The sequence below is a fragment of the Sycon ciliatum genome, chromosome 3 (assembly GCF_964019385.1).
Source record: "Sycon ciliatum chromosome 3, ocSycCili1.1, whole genome shotgun sequence".
In the NCBI taxonomy this organism is placed as follows: domain Eukaryota; kingdom Metazoa; phylum Porifera; class Calcarea; order Leucosolenida; family Sycettidae; genus Sycon; species Sycon ciliatum.
The window spans coordinates 8096274-8113293 of record NC_088645.1 but is presented as its reverse complement, the minus strand read 5'-3'; the positions used below and the strand labels follow the sequence as shown (position 1 = coordinate 8113293).

The window sequence follows — 17020 nt, the reverse complement described above, 5'->3', positions numbered from 1 at the left end:
TGTGGGGATTGACATCCATATCCAGTGTATGTGAGTGTGGGCTCCATGCAGGCGTTGTCAATATTGATATGGAGATGCCCAGCTACATGTACCACATAATTACATGACTAGTCATTGGTGTTAGTCTGACAGCATGAAACAAGGTGGAGGACACCTTGCTCGGAAACAGTCACCTTTCTACAACCATCCACGGTTGGTAGTTTCCGAACACGGCGTCCTCCACCTTGTTACATGCTGTCAAACCAACAACAAGTGTGAACTAAAACAAGGTTTGTCTACTACCATGTACTATGACGTCACGATTGTACTACATTGTATAAGAAACCTCCGGCTGGTGCGAACAAATACCATCGCCGCATCGGTCCCTCACGCTGTTCGTCTTTAAAAAAGTAAAATCAATCATTATGATGTTGTTCGACTGTCTGTACATGTTTTTGAATTATGTACTTCGAAGTACAATGTCATGTAATACAATGCACCAGTATAATTACATGTATTATGAATCGTTATGACTGTGAAGTACATGTCGGCAGGGAGCCGTGACGTGAGTTTTACCTCTCGGGGGGTTCTGACGTGGCCGTGGGAGTAGTAAGAATAATTCATTCTAAAATGCCTACCCCTGCCCTGGCTTGGTGCAGGCACATCCGGAACGCAGGCCTTTTTAGTTTTTACAGTCTGAGCTGACATGTACTATACTGTGTCGACAATAATTATACTTTTCTTACTCAATCTCATTGTCTGCGGACGTGACGGAACTGTTTCGTCCTTTGGCTTTGTCACAGTTTGTGGACTCATCAGCGAAGCACGAAGATATGTATTTTCTTATAATTTTTGGACCTGAGCTGACGTGATCGTGATCATGGTGATGATGGCATGCATGTAGCAGGCAAGATTGCGCTCTGCACACGACACACGTGCATGAAACTGATTACAGTATGACGTCTATTCCACACTTTGTAGTCAGATTCTGACTGCTTCATTCTGCTTCTGCTATGATCATGATGATACACGTAGATCTACGTACAAATAAAAATAATTCAATGCTTGCATGCACTCAGCTCGGCCCTCGGGCAGCTCAGTGACACACACTCACAGAACAGTGATATGCGCTACATGTACATCTACATAGATCATGGTCATTGTAAGCTTATATTCCTTTTGTGTCTTTCAAGTTTCATTCAACTCGATCGCGCGAGGACCGAAGTGCAACGCTGCATGCGAAGCTGCTCGGACTCGAAGTCGCAGCAGAAGTAGGAGAAGGAGAAAGTCAGTTTGCAAGAAAAAGCGATTTTTCGAGTCTGTTTGCTTGCTTGCATACGGCCTTCGGGGGCTAGCTCGCGATCAACTCCGAGATCCGGTGGGCCACTACAACGCGTGACGCATGCGTTCTGATCGCACTACATTGGAGCGTCACAGTACAGCCAGTCCGATCGCTCAGCTCAGGATCGCTGAATCAACAAGTAGAGCAACAGCAAGACAACGTGTTGACTGGCTTTTTGAGACAGGCTGTAGTCCATGGTAGTCTGATCAAATGAGGGATCCGGTTTGAGTTTCTGCCGTGTCTTTGACGAGCTTTGCACTCGCCCTGTGTCGCGGCATGCCTGTCTCTACGCCGGCACAACCACACCGGACTCCGGCAGGGCCCGCCAACGGAGTAGCTTACGGACAGCCCCGAGGTGACGAGCGAGCTTGCACGCCGCCGCCACCTATTTGTGGTCCGTTTTCGTCGTCATCTTCGTCGTCCTCGTCGACTACTAACGATGCGGCGCAGGAGTTGCAGAATCGACCTGAGAGTGCCCCACCGTCATGCCAGCAAGCTGTGGATCAGAGTGGTACTAACGGTCGATCAGCTAGCCTAACACCATCCTCGGAGCGCTACGTTTCCCGTCCGCCGCTACATGACGACGGCGGGGAGGCCATATCGGGAAGATCGTCCACTCGTCGGTCAAGTTTCCGACGCTTGAAGAAAGCGGGCTCGGTACTCCTACGCGGTAGATCTACGCGTAGCAGTAGCAAAATGTTCGCATCATCAGCTGACGACTCCAGCGTGCGCGCTAGTAGTAGTACTGGTGATAGTGGTGGTGATGGCTCTACTGCAGATTGGCCGGCAACCGGCGCAGCGCAGTATTCTCCTATGAGGCAGCGTGCAACAACGATGTCAGGTACCTTTCCTACCACTGCATCGAGCGCTAATGCTATTGCTGCTAGCGGTGGACGAAAAAGCAGTCCGAGAGGATCTGTGCTGTCCTCTTCGAGCAGCACAGTGAGCTCTCAGCACGGTTTGAGCTCGCCGAGAGCGGACCAGTTTCCTTCGTCACCGACCTCCAGCTCCCGAGTGGTCGACATGGACGCTATGTCAGCCGACACTATGTCGCTGTCGTCGACCCAATCGCCGTCGTCGTCTCGCGCTCGCATACCGCAGGCCCCAGGCTTGGTGGGCATTGCAAATCACGGCAATACCTGTTTCATGAACGCCGTCGTGCAGTGTCTCAGCAACACAGAGCCGCTATGTCGCTATTTCACGCTCGACTCTTACAAACTATCGCGCACGAAGCGCACCCAGCTACACCAGCAAAAACTTCGTCGCCACTCAAAGGCGGGCTCGGCTGTGGCAGCGTCGAAGGAGAGCCAAAGCGCCAGCGGACAGCTACGACCCGGAGCGGTTACCGACCGTTTAGCACTGCTGCTGAAGGCGATGTGGAGTAACCAATACGAATCGAACGTGTCGCAAAGTTTCTGTCAGACTGTTGGTTTCGCCAACGATCGCTATCGCCTGCAGACGCAGCAAGACGCGCACGAGTTTCTCACTTGGCTGCTGAACACGATGGATGGAGATTTGCAGGTAAGACTTTGTGCTGAAAAAGAATGAAATCGGTTTGCCACGCACACACATGCACACGCACGTGAGGCACGGCGTGAGACCTTGGTTTATTTCTTTGCTTCATTGAATGGACTTGGCGTTGTGGCGGTATTTGTGCCAAAGGTGCCAAAGCCCTGTACGCTCTGGGAATGGATACTATTACGCTTGTGTTATTGATGGTCTTCCACTTCTTGCAACTATTTGTTCCGCTCCAGTGGGTGTGTACATACATATGTGAGTGATTAATTATGTGGAGCTGAAAATAATAATAAAATTTATTATTATTTTCAGCTCCAAATAATTATTATTACCACACCAAGCAGAATGCCCGAGCCCTGGTCCAAAAGAGCATAATGAAAATGGCTTCCTCCTGTACCAGGGCAGTAGCAATACCTTGGGCAAGGGAAGAGTTTGAAAGAGATTCATGTCGTGCCAGGCGAGAGTTAGTGGGTACACGACGTGCACGGCAGCCGCGGGAATGCCGACAAAAAGAAATTGCGTGAATTTAATTGCGTACAACTGCGTATTATTTCTAGAGCAAGGTATGTGCACACAACAACCATGTGTGTACCTAGTACATGTAGTACACACAGGCGTGCCAACTACACCCTGGCATTGGCATTGCTAGTAACAACTACACCCTGGCATTGGCATTGCCAGTATCAACTACACCCTGGCATTGGCATTGCTAGTATTGTAGTAGTGATGATGTCCCACATATCATTGCTATTGGTGCACTTGCCCCAAAATCTCTCAGTCTCCAAGTACTAGTAGTAGTAGTAGTAGCTGCTGCATTTTCCAGCACTGGTAGTGAGTGGTACCAGTTACCAATGCAGGGTAGAACCTAGCATGGTTGCTCCCTGGCACACGCCAAGCTCCACAGGCTGCTTTCGTTTCTGAACACAATTATACTGCTAGTTATAACGCGAGGGATGTGCGAACTGCTTTACCTTGTCATCACCATCCCTGTGATATTGGTACAAGTATCAAGCTTGACACCAAGTGTGCAGCAGTGCGGCAGGGCATTATCATTGGGGAACAAAGGCGTAGATTCAGGCAGGCACTCAGATATTCTGGCTTTGTACACGGGGAAGTTGTCAAGTAGGGAGCTCTGTCAAGTACCTGCAGGAGAGTTAACGCCAGGCAATGCAGCAGTAGAAGCAGAAGCAGCACGTGTTGTGTGCTGCTTTCACTGACGCACAAAGAGGATGTAGCTGACGAGTTACACTGCCATGTGGGTTAATTGCCCTCTCTTGTTCAGCTCACAACAGCAGCACCACTGCACCAGCGCCACCAGCAGGTTTTAGCTGGGAGCGTACGAGCAGATTGTCGAGATCCAGCCGCAGGATAGTTGCACTTGTAATGTCAAGATAAAGTTTTTTAAATGTTAGTTTCCGCCAGCCCCAGTGTGTTTCCAGCACTGTCCTGCATGCTGTGGTAAAACCTGCTCTCTTGCACGCTGTGGCCAAACCTGCTCTCATGCATACTGTGGCCAAACGTGCAGAACGTAGAAGAGCGACGGTGTTTATCTGCTGCACTCAGAATGTGGATGGGCACCTGCTGCGAACTCAGCTTATCGCCCGCTCTCCGCCACTAACCACTCTGCTTTGACTCCTATCAAACCAGGGCCTGCACAGCATTATGACAGACTAACTGAGTATTTCTGTACCAGGGGCACAGCACTGGCATGACAGACCAACTGAGTATTTCTGTAGCAGGCACAAACTGCTTAGGGGACAAGTACACTAACTGAGTTGGCAGTTGGGCCGGCATTTCAACACTACTGCCCCCTCCCCCTCCATCCCGTACACTTGAGGAGAGAGCTACGTGTTTGTGCATGTGTTCAGTGACATTCCGTAGCGGCGGCCCGTGACAGAGGTGGGCTGGTCTCTGACAATGGCTAATTGATGGTTGAAACTGAGAGAATTAAATTTTGCCCCGCCTCACGAAGTTCAAAATCACCGTAAATGTTCGACTATTTTGCTCCGGTGATTATTGCCCCTTGGAAATTGCTTCCATTGACGGGACAGCACAGAACCTGGTCTGTGCCATCTCTGCTTCTCAACCATAGGCACATGTTTGTGGTGGGGAGTTTTAAGTCCAAGTACAAGCTTCTTATCTGCAGGAAAATTGTTGACGCGCTGGCAATCATGCGTGTAAGGAAGGGTGTTCAGTGTTCAATGGCTTTGATCAGTTCCTGTTGCACGGGGAAGTGTGTAAATGTATATGCTGGGGTTATCTGGGGTAATTCATACTACTGCCTCATGGGCACGTAATGTCATTTGATGTATGTGTGTGTGTATGTGCATGTGTGTGTACATGTGTGTGTCTGGGTGTGGGTGTGTGTACATGGTGTGTGTATGTGTTGTGTGTATGTGTGTGTGTGTGTGCATGCATGTTTGTGCATGTGTACGTGCATGTGTGTGCATGTGCGTGCACACACACGTGTGTGTCTCTCTCTCCATTCTCTATGTCCGCAATCCTGCCCCGCACAGGGAGAGCAGACGAAACGTCACTCTACGCTTAGCTTCGGGTCAATGGTGAGACGCAAGAGCTTCAGTGCCAAGGTAGGACGACGCATCATCTTCACTATACAGTCCACTCCTGATATAACAAACACCATAGTGCTGGAGAATTAGGTCTTTATTGCCGAAGTTTGTTATAACAGAAATGCACTTACTGGTACACGGTGGGTTTGAACTCGGATATGGACAACGGTTCACTATAATTATCACGCAATTCGTTATATGCGAGTTTGTTATAAGTGGCGTCGACTGTAATTAGCGAATGCTGTGTTTCTTAAGGCCATAGTTCAGTATAGCAGAATTGCTTTGCGCATACTTTAAGACGACCGCTCAAGGGACCTTCAAAACGTGGTCTCTGTTACCAGGTGGTGCTGATTGTCAAGTAACTGGTGGTGTTAGTGGACATTATAGTGTAACTTGTGGTTCCTTGGTCCTTTTCTTTGCTATAATGTATGCACGTACTGTGAGTCAACAAATATTCGGCGCATATTTTTTTCGGCTATTTCGGCCTGGTCATGTTTGGCTGAAAATTTGTTGCGGCCGAAGTTATGTTCTGGAAGGTTCAGGGTGACAGTGCATACAGGTGGCAGCAGTACAGGCCGAACATTGTATGCGGCCGAAATGTGTTTTAGCCCTGGGACTGGTCGAACATTTGAATGGACCGAAAATGTCTAGACTTACATCAGGCTCTTCATTTTCAATCCTTGTCCGTTCTCGACTTCGTCCGTCCCGCAATCGTTCTCGACTTCGTCAATCCTTGTCCGTTCTCGACTTCGTCCGTCCCGCAATCGTTCTCGACTTCGTCAATCCTTGTCCGTTCTCGACTTCGTCCGTCCCGCAATCGTTCTCGACTTCGTCAATCCTTGTCCGTTCTCGACTTCGTCAATCCTTGTCCGTTCTCGACTTCGTCAATCCTTGTTCGTTCTCGACTTCGTCAATCCTTGTACGTTCTCGACTTCGTCAATCCTTGTTCGTTCTCGACTTCGTCAATCCTTGTCCGTTCTCGACTTCGTCAATCCTTGTTCGTTCTCGACTTCGTCAATCCTTGTACGTTCTCGACTTCGTCCGTCCCACAATCGTTCTCGTAACAGTGTAAATTCTCACTTGATGTTATGATATTTCTTGTATTCTTACAAACATAGAAGTAGCGACTTTGGCGGTACAGTGAAACCTGTCTAGGACGACCGCTCAAGGGACTTTCAAAACGTGGTCTCTTGGTAACCAGGTGGTCTCCTTAACCAGGGTCATTTGAGTGGAATAGCATCCCTTGGTCGTGGTTCCAGTGCCAGTGGTCTTCTTGGACAGGTGGCCGCCTTTTCCGATTGGTGGCCTTGACATGTTTTACTGCAGTTGTAGACATAGTCGGTTGCTCCCTTGTGAGGCTCTTGCTTCCTGCCTAACTTTATACTGGACTCGCCCAGGACAGCTACCGAAAGCGCACGAGGAGCATGTCGAATCCCGCTTCCACTGGGCGAACCTGCTAGAAAACGTCACTCCCTGCTCAATACAGTGTTTCAGGGAATTTCTCCCCCTTTCGATTGGCTAGAATAGGGCTTCTCAACACGCCTGTTTTGTACAGAATATGCGTGGTTTGAGTGTGGAATATGCGTCTACGGGAGTGCCGCATGATGTTACGTACATTTATGTAGCGCTATACATGTTTGTTTCATGGGGCATCGTAATTGATCCTTCCAAACATTTCTACATTCTTCATATTCACTTTCTCTGGTGCTCTCTCTATCTCTCTCTCTCTCTCTCTCTCTCTCTCTCTCTCTCTCTCTCTCTCTCTCTCTCTCTCTCTCTCTCTCTCTCTCTCTCTCTCTCTCTCTCTCTCTCTCTCTCTCTCTCTCTCTCTCTCTCTCTCTCTCTCTCTCTCTCCTCACTGTAGAGTGAACAACTGAATACCAGTTACATACAGAATCTCTTCTTGGGTATGTCAATGTCGACGCTCAAGTGTACATGTGGATATATCAGTGCTTCACCGGATCCATTCATGTGCCTCTCGCTCCCCTTGCCTGGAAATCACGGTGTTCGTAAGGTAAGCGAAAGATGTGTGTGTGTGTTCTTGAACGTGTGTTTGTGTGTGTGTGTGTGTGTGTGTGTGTCCGCTATCGTTGCTGTACGAGAAAATCAGCTTTTGCGGGAATGAACTGCATCTGTGCATATGTGTATCAATCCAGCACGATAGTGTCCTCTCTGCACACAAAGTGCTCAATGCCCGAAAGGCCAGAGTTTCCTTACAAGTGTGGTGGAGCGAAATATAGTAGACATTTTAGATACAGTATACCGCAATGGCATGCCCTTTCCTGTAGAATCCGATGTCAGTGCGAGGCTTCTATTCAATTCAGGCTTCTATTCGAACCACATATCTCAGTCTATGCATGTCAATACTAAAACCAGGCTTACATGTATAATTATGTGCTGACAGTGGGTCTTAAACGGAATCAGGCTTGTATCCAAAACAGGCTTCTTTACAAGAGACGCTCTTATACAAGACACTACAGTACGTACTGCAAGTCAACAAATATTCGGCGCATATTTACTCTTGGTTATTTTCGGCCTGATCATGTTTGGCCGAAAATTTGTTTTGCAAGGTTCAGTGTGACAGTGTATACAGGCGGCAGCAGTACAGGCAGAAAATTCGATGCGGCCGAAATGGGTTTTAGCCCTGGGAGGCTGAAATTTGAATGGGCCGAATATGTGTCGACTTTTAGTACACCTGTTTGTTGCCGTTGTTTGTGACTGTGCACGTGCAGGTGATAGTTCAGGTGATCTTCCGTAGTCACGCACGGCGGCCATTGCAGATAGGCCTGCTCGTGCCCAAGGTCGGGGAGAGCGACGAGACTGTCACCTCCGTTCTCAAGGAGGTCTGCGGGCGCACCAGCCTCCCGGCCAGTCACGTGCTGCTCTGCAGTATCCGCCTGCACTCGTTTGGTAACTATCACCTGCCCGGGGAGAGCGTCGACACGGTGCCAGAGTTGATCTTCGCGTTTGAGACGCCCAGCTACGCAAGCACAGTTACCAGCAGCCAGCTGATGTCCGTGTGTAAGTACGTGTTGTGTATGCAAGTTAGTCATAATATATCTACTACACCGTTTGTTACTGTATTGCACATGCTCGCATATTGTTGTTGTTGTTGTTGTTGTTGTTGCTTTACCTGACCAAGAGGAATGTCTTCCAAATGCTAGTGTTTGTGTGTGCCAGTTAGAATGCATGAATGTAATGGTATGTTAGTCCGCAAGGGGACATAACAGTACAATCATAATAATAGTAAATAATAATAATAATAATAATAATAAGCCCCCGGATGATGCATTTTATTTTTTCGTGCTACTGATATTTGGCTAGAATGATGTGGCAACACTGAACATGTCTGACAAATCTCTGCACAGAAGTTGCTATGGCTTCTGCTGTAGCATCACTATCATCGCCTCCGGCGATGGGCGTCAAAATTATTTGGTCAATGATGTGTATGTGTGTGTTCTGTACGCACGTCTGCGCATGTGCACGTGTGTGTGTGCCCATCTCACTATTGCTCTTTCTTTCTCCCCCCCCCCCTTCCCTCTCTCTCTCACAGCCACTCACGCTAGCGATCAGCCAGACGCTAGTCCAGGCATACATCGCGGTTCCGACACCGTCTTCTCCGGCAGCAGTTGCGGTGGCACACCACACCGCCCGTCGCTGACGGATATGGACGGCAGCGGCGCACACGGCACAGTGTTCCTTTCTTCAACACCCGAAGAGCAGGAGCGACGGCGCGGCAGTCAGTTCTCGGAAAGTAACCTCGTCACCCCGAACAGCATCACGACTGGCGGCCGATCGAAGGAGCTACTCTCCCCGCCGGATGGATACGCGAATTCGCCAGCCAGGAGGTCCCAGTCGCAACGATCGCACGACAGTCATACACAGCAACAGCACAGACACGGCGGAAGTCCTCAGGGTGGCGGTACGGAACAGCACTTGCATGGTCAGCACGGGCAGCAAGAGATCCCAGTGTCCAACACGAGCAGTTATGCCAACTTGCCCGCGGGTACCAGCGGCACACAAGACACGTGGCTATCGGAGCTCACCATCGAGGAGCAAGGACAGCGCTACGCCAACCTACCGCTGAGCGAGATTGACCACTCGGAAACAGCCCCGGATCTAGACGGCGCCATGGACGATGCAGCGAGTCCGCAGTTCCATCACCGTGGAGATAAGCTTCTAGATCAAAATGCTGACAATCGCCATGACAACCCAGAGCCTCCGGTTACCGTAGTGGTCCAGGGCAGTACGCCGAGGAACAGCAAGCAAAACTCGGCAAGTGATGTGAGCGACGCGCTGAGTGGAGGCGGCGGTGGCAGTGCAAACGATGCTGAAAACGACAGCGCCATCGGCTCACTGTGCGACGGGGGACCGTCTCAGGCGACCACTCCGGGGGCAGCCACCAGCACGATAGCGGCCACGACGGCCACCCTGGACGGTACGTATGTGAATATGGCCAGCAGAACGCATGCTGCGCTGGGGGCCGCATCGTCGACGACAGCAGCAGCTGTGGATGCACGCGGGGATATGGTGTACGTGAACATGGCGCAAGGACAAGCGAACTCGGCGCGTGGGGACAATGCTCGCACTCCGGACGTGAAAGGCGTGTACAAGCACACACCTCTGCACGCACAGGACAGCAGTGGTGGTGGCGCTGGTGGCGGTGGCGTCAGCATCATCGACGATGGTCACGCCCCTCCTGTGTTGCCGCGTAGTCAGACGTCCCTCCCCGAGCGTCTGCAGCAACCGCGAATGTCACAGGAGTCCACAGTGAGTGGCATGTCTGGCTCTGGGTCGCCGAGTTTTGCGCGCAAGCGGCCTTCGAACGACGCAAACATGGCAGAGTTCATTGGCCTTGCTGGCGGTAATGGCAACAGCGTTCCTAAGGAATTACGTGACAACTCCCGGCTTAGTATGGAAGCGAACTCGATGTATCGCCGACCGATAATGGCCAGTACGAGTAGCAACGAAACGTTCGTGCGTAACTCGCTGGTCATTCAGGAGTCACTGCTGGTGCTGGTTCTGCTAGTGGAGGGCACGGCACACGAGGGTGCAAGGTAAGGAGGTTGCCGTAGTGTGTGTGTGTGTGTGTGTGTGTATGTGTGTACGTGTGTGTGTACGTGTGTGTACGCAAGTGTGTGTGTGTGTGTGTGTGTGTGTGTGTGTGTGTGTGTGTGTGTGTGTGTGTGTGTGTGTGTGTGTGCATGTGTGTGTGTGTTTGAAGTTGCAGAGACTTTTGTTTCTTGTTTGTGTGATGTTACCCATTCCATTAACAAAATTGTTTGTCTGTGCTGTGATATGCTGCCATGCAAATCGTACCCGGGCTGGCCCGACCAGTGCGGAGTTGGCGCATACACCATGCACTCGCATGTACAAGTGCACTCGTATATGCATGTCGTGTGACCGCCCTCTTGCCAATGGGGTTTGAGTACCGTCTGTCTGTCTGTTCGTCTGTCTGTTTGTCTGTCTATCCGTCTGTGTGTGTTTGTTTGTGTGTTTATCTGTCTGTTTGTCTGGTACATCAGTAGGTAGCCGAACCACACCACAGGAGCCAGAGTTGATATTGATGAATCTTAGATTTGTCAGTATGAGATTCTTGTTCGTGGTTCGACTACCTACTGCTATATGGGATGGATTTTATAGCTGGACCTAACTGGTGTGTTATCATTTGGAATATTTTAAAGCTCTTTGATGTTGTGTGTTTGGCTGCCTTCCTGTCTGCCTGCATGCTTGCCTGCCTGTGTCTGTCTGTCTGTCTGTCTGCCTGTTTGCCTGCCTGTTGGCTTGCTTGCTTGCCTGCTTGTCTGTTTGTCTGTCTGTCTATTCATGTCGGTAGATTTGGTTCGCCGATGGTTCTGCGTGTACGCCGTGACATCAAGTATGTACATCTTCACAGCATCATAGTCAAGCACATGCAGCGCTACCTGGACAAGCCAATCTCCAAGAAGGTGAGTGCAACGCTACAACAGTTCACAGTTTATCCGAATACGCTCGTTTATCCGGACAGTCCTGGACCGGGCACTGGCCGTAGCTTTGAAATATCTGTAACTCCCAATCACATACACATTACTGAGGAAAGACCATAGATGTGACATGTGACGTCATTTTTCCCCACTAAAAGTGACAAAAGAGTAGTAATATTTCCACTGAAACTTGCCCAAAGGGTGCCCAAAGTGCCCGTCACTTCGTGGTTCAGATAACCAAGGTACTAGTGTGAGTGTAGTCCCACTGGCTCTTGAAAACCCGATTTTGGCCGAAATTGGGCTAAAACCCACTTTCAATTTGAATTTTATAGGTTTGGGATTTGTTTCTAGGCACATTTTCCTCGGTATACCTGTTCTAATTTCGTAAAACCCGTGACTGGGTTTCGCCTGTCCTGCACTGTTCCGGCCTCAAATGTGGCAAGGAATATTTGCATGGGCCACACAATGCTGAAGCTGAATGTACTGTCTCCTTTTCACCGTGTCTCCCACTACATTGTACATACGTGCAGGACAACAAGAAGTTAGGGTGACAAATTTGTGTGAAGAACTCTAGTTAGCGGTTTTGTGGCATTATCAGTGTCAGTCTGGATGAGTTTGAGCCACACGCTTTTGAAAACTGAGTGAAACCGTAACTCGACTGTTTGCCGTGTGTGTGTGTGTGTGTGTGTGTGTGTGTGTGCGTGCGCGTGTGTGCGCATGTGTGTGTGTGTGTGTGTGTGTGTGTGTGTGTGCGTGTGTGTGTGTGTTCCTAGATGCGGTCAACGTTGATGTTCCGATTGAGAGTACAAGGAGGTCATCCTGGGCAGTCGTATCTCTCACCTGAAGACCACACACCACTTTACAGCAAAACGGTTGACGTGTAAGAGATCTCATATCAATATTGATGTTACTGCTGTTGTTGTTGCTGTTGCTGTTGCTGCTGGTGGTGATGGTGGCGGTGGTGCTGGTGGTGCTGGTGGTGATGGTGGTGCTGGCGGTGGTGCTGGTGGTGCTGGTGGTGCTGGTGGCGGTGACGGTACTGCTGGTGGTGGTGCTGGTGTTCGTGTTGTGGGTAGTGATGCTGGTGGTGCTGGTGTTGTTCGTGGTGGTGGTACTGGTGCTGCTGATGGTGGTGCTGTTGTTAGTACAGGCCCCTCACACCGACTTTTGGAGGTGGGTGGCCATGGAAGGGGGGGGGGGGGAAATGTCAAAAATTGAATCCTATTGCAAGCATTTCTGGGCGTTTGGTGCCATTTCAGTGCAGCTACATGTACAGTGAAAGACTTTTTGATTCTTCAACAAACCAAGAAGACGCTACGATCGGGGACAAGGATTCGTCATCGCCACGTTTGCGCCGAGCTGCAATCAACGCGCTTTGTTGCAGAGTGCTCGAAAAAAGGCCGCAAAAGTGAGCCGGCCTCAGCCGCCCCGGCCTTAGCCACCCCCCGGCTGTGACGGCCTTGTAGTAACTCTACTGGTGTGAGTGCTGGTGCTGTTCTTGTGTGGGCGTTGGTACTCATGGTAACCAAAGCCATGCTAGCAAGACTACTCAGTACTGTAAATATACAAATTTTCGGCAGCTATTTAATTTCGGCTATATTCGGCACCGATCCAAAACGCCTAAATTAAAACGCCGATGAAATTTTTCACAGCATCTGTCGCACTATACCATGCCCTCTACCCCACGCCGAAAATAAATCGCCGCCGAAATGTCAAAAATCGTGAAGTGCCGAAATTTTGCAGCGCCGAAATTTTGTATATTTACAGTATATCCGAATGTTTTAACGCGACCACTCGGATAAGGCGACCACCTGCTCTAGAAGACCACTGAAATCAGCACCAAGTGGAATGCTATTTCCAGTCAAATGACCCTGGATAAGGAGACCACCTGGTAACAGAGACCGTGTTTTGAAGGTCCCTTGAGCGGCCATCTTAGACAGGTTTCAGTGTAAATCCAAATTGTTAGAGGTGCATGTAGCTGAGTTCATGTTTTGTTTGTTTGTTTGTTTGTATTCTTTATTTAGAGTGGGAAGTCCAAAACAGGCCCTAGCCTAATAACAATGGTCCCACTAGCAGTGAATCCCAAGGACACTATTCTGTTTTGTAGGCGGTAATCACATTATTTTGTTTTCTTCTTCTCTCTTTTCTATGTACAGAGCGCTGCGCAGTCTGCCTACGGATATTCCACAGAAGCATATTCGCATCATCACCGAGTGGACGAAACAGACGAGAAGCAAGTAAGATGGCCTTTGTGTGTGTGTGTGTGTGTGTGTGTGTGTGTGTGTGTGTGTGTGTGTGTGTGTGTGTGTGTGTGCGTGTGTGTGCGTGCGTGTGCATGTGTACATGCGCGTACAAGAACATGCGCATGCAAATGCTGCTAAACTGGTAACAGCACTCCTGCTGATATTAACGAGAGTGTTTCCCAATGACAGGGCATAGGGCTCATGTAGACTGACGGTCTTTCCTAGCTGGACATTGATAACAACTTACAAGTCCTTCTGATCTTTGAGAGTTGTGGTGTACCAGCGGATGCGGAAAATTCCGTCTCCAGCCGAGTCTCACGCGAACCGCGAATCTTCATCTCCTTCTTACAAGTCCTCCTTGTCTGAGGTTGTGGGGGCTGCGAGATTGTCGTTTAGCCTCTACATCATCATCATTTCTCATGCACGTAGGGACTAGTAGATACAAAGTGTATGCAGTCCTGTGTGCCCCCCCCCCAGCTACCACCACGCGCACAACAGCTATACTAGTGTCATGTATGCACACGGTCATAGGACCAATGTTACCTTTAACCAAGCAGACACCATGATCGTGTGTGTGCACGTGCACGTCTGTGTGTGTGTGTGTTTGCATGACCGTCCAGGCTGTGTTTGTTAGCTGAAGAGATGCCGGACGTTCATGACAGTGTACGTGACGTGGAGGATAGCATGCTGAAGCAGTCGCGGTGCACTCTGTCTGACTGCCTTGCAAAGTACACACAACCAGAGCAGGTAAGTTGACGGACAAGTTTTGGGCGTCGGTTGGTTTCGTAGCACACTGCTGTTGAATAGAAGAATGATGCATCGGCGTGACCTAATCAGTGCTGATGTATGGGGTTGAGAAGCATTGGCTTTCACTGTATCTAGATGTAGATATGGTGTTCATTTCTCAGTTGTTTTTAGTCGTATCTTTTTTTGTATTGCTGCTTTTGCACTCACAGTGCCTCTCATTCATGCTCTCTCCTCTCCTCTCCTCTCCTCTCCTCTCCTCTCCTCTCTCTCTCCTCTCTTCTCCTCTCTCTCTCTCTCTCTCTCTCTCTCTCTCTCTCTCTCTCTCTCTCTCTCTCTCTCTCTCTCTCTCTCTCTCTCTCTCTCTCTCTCTCTCTCTCTCTCTCTCTCTTTCTCTTTCTCTTTCTCTTTCTCTCTCTTGCTACAGTTGTATGGTGACTATGCTTGGCACTGTCCAAGGTGTGACAAGGCTAGCAATGGCTCAGTCAAGCGCCTCACCATCACACAACTACCCAAAGTTCTCATCGTCCATGTCAAGAGATTCCAACATGTAAGTAGCGAGCTGGCTGTGTTTCTACACACAATTGTAAGCCGATGGTAAAGCGGATGTGTGAACTTGACTTCTTGCTAAAGTAGCAATGGCTTACAGGGACGTAGTGGTGTCAAAAGTACGCAGAGAGATTCTAACAGTAAACGAAGTCCACAGGTCCAGTACTCTACTTGCAATGGCAGGGTAATTCTGCACAGACGGTGGGGCAAAATTTCGTTCTGACGTTTGATGGAATACCCAGACAGCAAATATCATGCCACATGGAGTACCGTGTTTCCGGAGTATAAGCCGTACTTTAAGTAGCCCTTATCCGCCTGTACAGTCAAAAACCAACAACTATCCGTGGAAAACTTTAACAGGCTGTAACTTACACATTTATTTTCCGATTTACACCATTTTGGTCTCAAAAGAAGCAGGAAAGACCCATCTTTCCTGTGCAAAAGAGCGGATCATGCTCCAAAGAGAATATACGACTTATAAGTCTCCAAAGTAGGGCTATTTTCACACCGCTTTGAACACTAAACCCATGTTCAGACTTAGGCGTGTGGGTGTATGACAGGGTGAGAAAAGTCGAAGAGCGAGTGCCATTGAATGATGCGTTTTCAGCACTCGGTGTCATGCCCTCGTGAGATTACTTTTCCCATTATGTTTGGGATATAATGTGGCGTGTGTGTATGTGTGTGCTTGCGTGCGTGCGTATGTGTTTTCACGCACGGTTTCCGCAGGTTGGCAAACACCACATGAAGGCGGACACATTCATGGACTTCCCCGTTGACCTGCTGGACATGCAGCCGTACACCGACATGAAGTCATCTCCCACGCCCATGCCCAAGAGACCGCACTCGACCAAGCAGCAGCAGCGCTTCATGGATCGGCCGCCGTCGGTCCGCGCCACTGCCATTCGCTACGTGAACATCGAGGCGATTGAAACCCACAGCGGCGTGCCGTCCACTAAGTACAAGCTGATCGGGCTGGTGAATCATGTTGGCCAGTTGAACCGCGGTCACTACATGGCTGTGTGTCGCAGTGTGCTCACCAACCACTGGTACTCGTACGACGACTCCAAGGTGGTGCCCACCGAACAGGACAAGCTGGTGACGCGCGACGCCTTCCTGCTCTTCTACCAGCGGCTGGATCTGCTGCAGCCGGTGCACCCGCTCGACTGGATCAAGCAGATCGACGTGCAGGATCTGGTCCGCGAGCATGGACCTCGGCAACACCGCCAGCAGCAGCAGCAGCAGCAGCAGCAGCAGCAAGCTAGTGGTGCTGGTCAGCGGGGATCGGCACCGCCGCCCAGCGCTGCCTCACCGTCCAGGCTCTCCATGGCATCGCAACACTCCACGGCAACCAAGGTCTCCGCGACGATGTCCACAACCAGCCAATCGGCCGGTGGCAGCTCTGTACAGCATATCGCCGATGCTGGTGGTGATGCTCTGGATATGGCGGCGGCCAGTGTCTCCCTACCCGTCTCGCCTCTAGTCTCGTCCGCAGCATCACCGTCACCCTCCACGACGAGATTACAGGAGCGTCGGCGTCATCTTGTGCACACCGAAACGGCACTGTGATATGCAGTGCAGTCAAGCGTAGCCACTGTCGGAAAAGCAAGGCAGGTTGGAGGTTGGGGATCAGTGGGGGGTGGCTCTGGCTTGTGTGCGTGTGTGGACGTGTGCTGGTCTTTATGGTGCAGTGCGGTGCGGCAATGTCGCTTCAGTGCACTCACGGCGGCAGTTATCGTCTGATCACAAAGTCTCTCAGAGCAGCAGCATTGCCTGTACGTTTACAGTGGGCCATCACGCTGTGTGTGATGTGAGCCATGCAATGCGTGTGTGATGTGAGCCATGCAATGCGTGTGTGATGTGAGCCATGCAATGCGTGTGTGATGTGAGCCATGCAATGCGTGTGTGATGTGAGCCATGCAATGCGTGTGTGATGTGAGCCATGCAATGCGTGTGTGATGTGAGCCATGCAATGCGTGTGTGATGTGAGCCATGCAATGCGTGTGTGATGTGAGCCATGCAATGCGTGTGTGATGTGAGCCATGCAATGCGTGTGTGATGTGAGCCATGCAATGCGTGTGTGATGTGAGCCATGCAATGCGTGTGTGATGTGAG

The 17020-nt window shown here is 50.1% G+C and overlaps 1 protein-coding gene across 1 annotated transcript; it reads left to right on the top strand.

Annotated features, from left to right (window-relative positions):
• Nucleotides 1-1226: 1226 nt before the first annotated feature.
• Nucleotides 1227-16809, top strand: LOC135811318 (serine-rich adhesin for platelets-like). The gene is made up of 11 exons (XM_065324541.1): nt 1227-2842; nt 5356-5427; nt 7274-7423; nt 8142-8430; nt 8963-10466; nt 11246-11357; nt 12146-12252; nt 13529-13609; nt 14236-14362; nt 14787-14909; nt 15635-16809. Exons 1-11 carry the CDS (start codon nt 1598-1600, stop codon nt 16472-16474), a joined length of 4650 nt encoding a protein of 1549 aa, XP_065180613.1. The 5' UTR covers nt 1227-1597; the 3' UTR covers nt 16475-16809.
• The last annotated feature ends 211 nt before the right edge of the window (nt 16810-17020 follow it).

What these genes read in the sequence shown, in the direction of transcription:
- LOC135811318 (XM_065324541.1), top strand. Translation starts at nt 1,598, where the DNA reads ATGCCTGTCTCTACGCCGGCACAACCACACCGGACTCCGGCAGGGCCC. An exon ending in GCAAGAGCTTCAGTGCCAAG is followed by an intron (nt 5,428 to 7,273) that starts GTAGGACGACGC and finishes TCCTCACTGTAG; the next exon opens with AGTGAACAACTGAATACCAG. An exon ending in TACAGCAAAACGGTTGACGT is followed by an intron (nt 12,253 to 13,528) that starts GTAAGAGATCTC and finishes TTCTATGTACAG; the next exon opens with AGCGCTGCGCAGTCTGCCTA.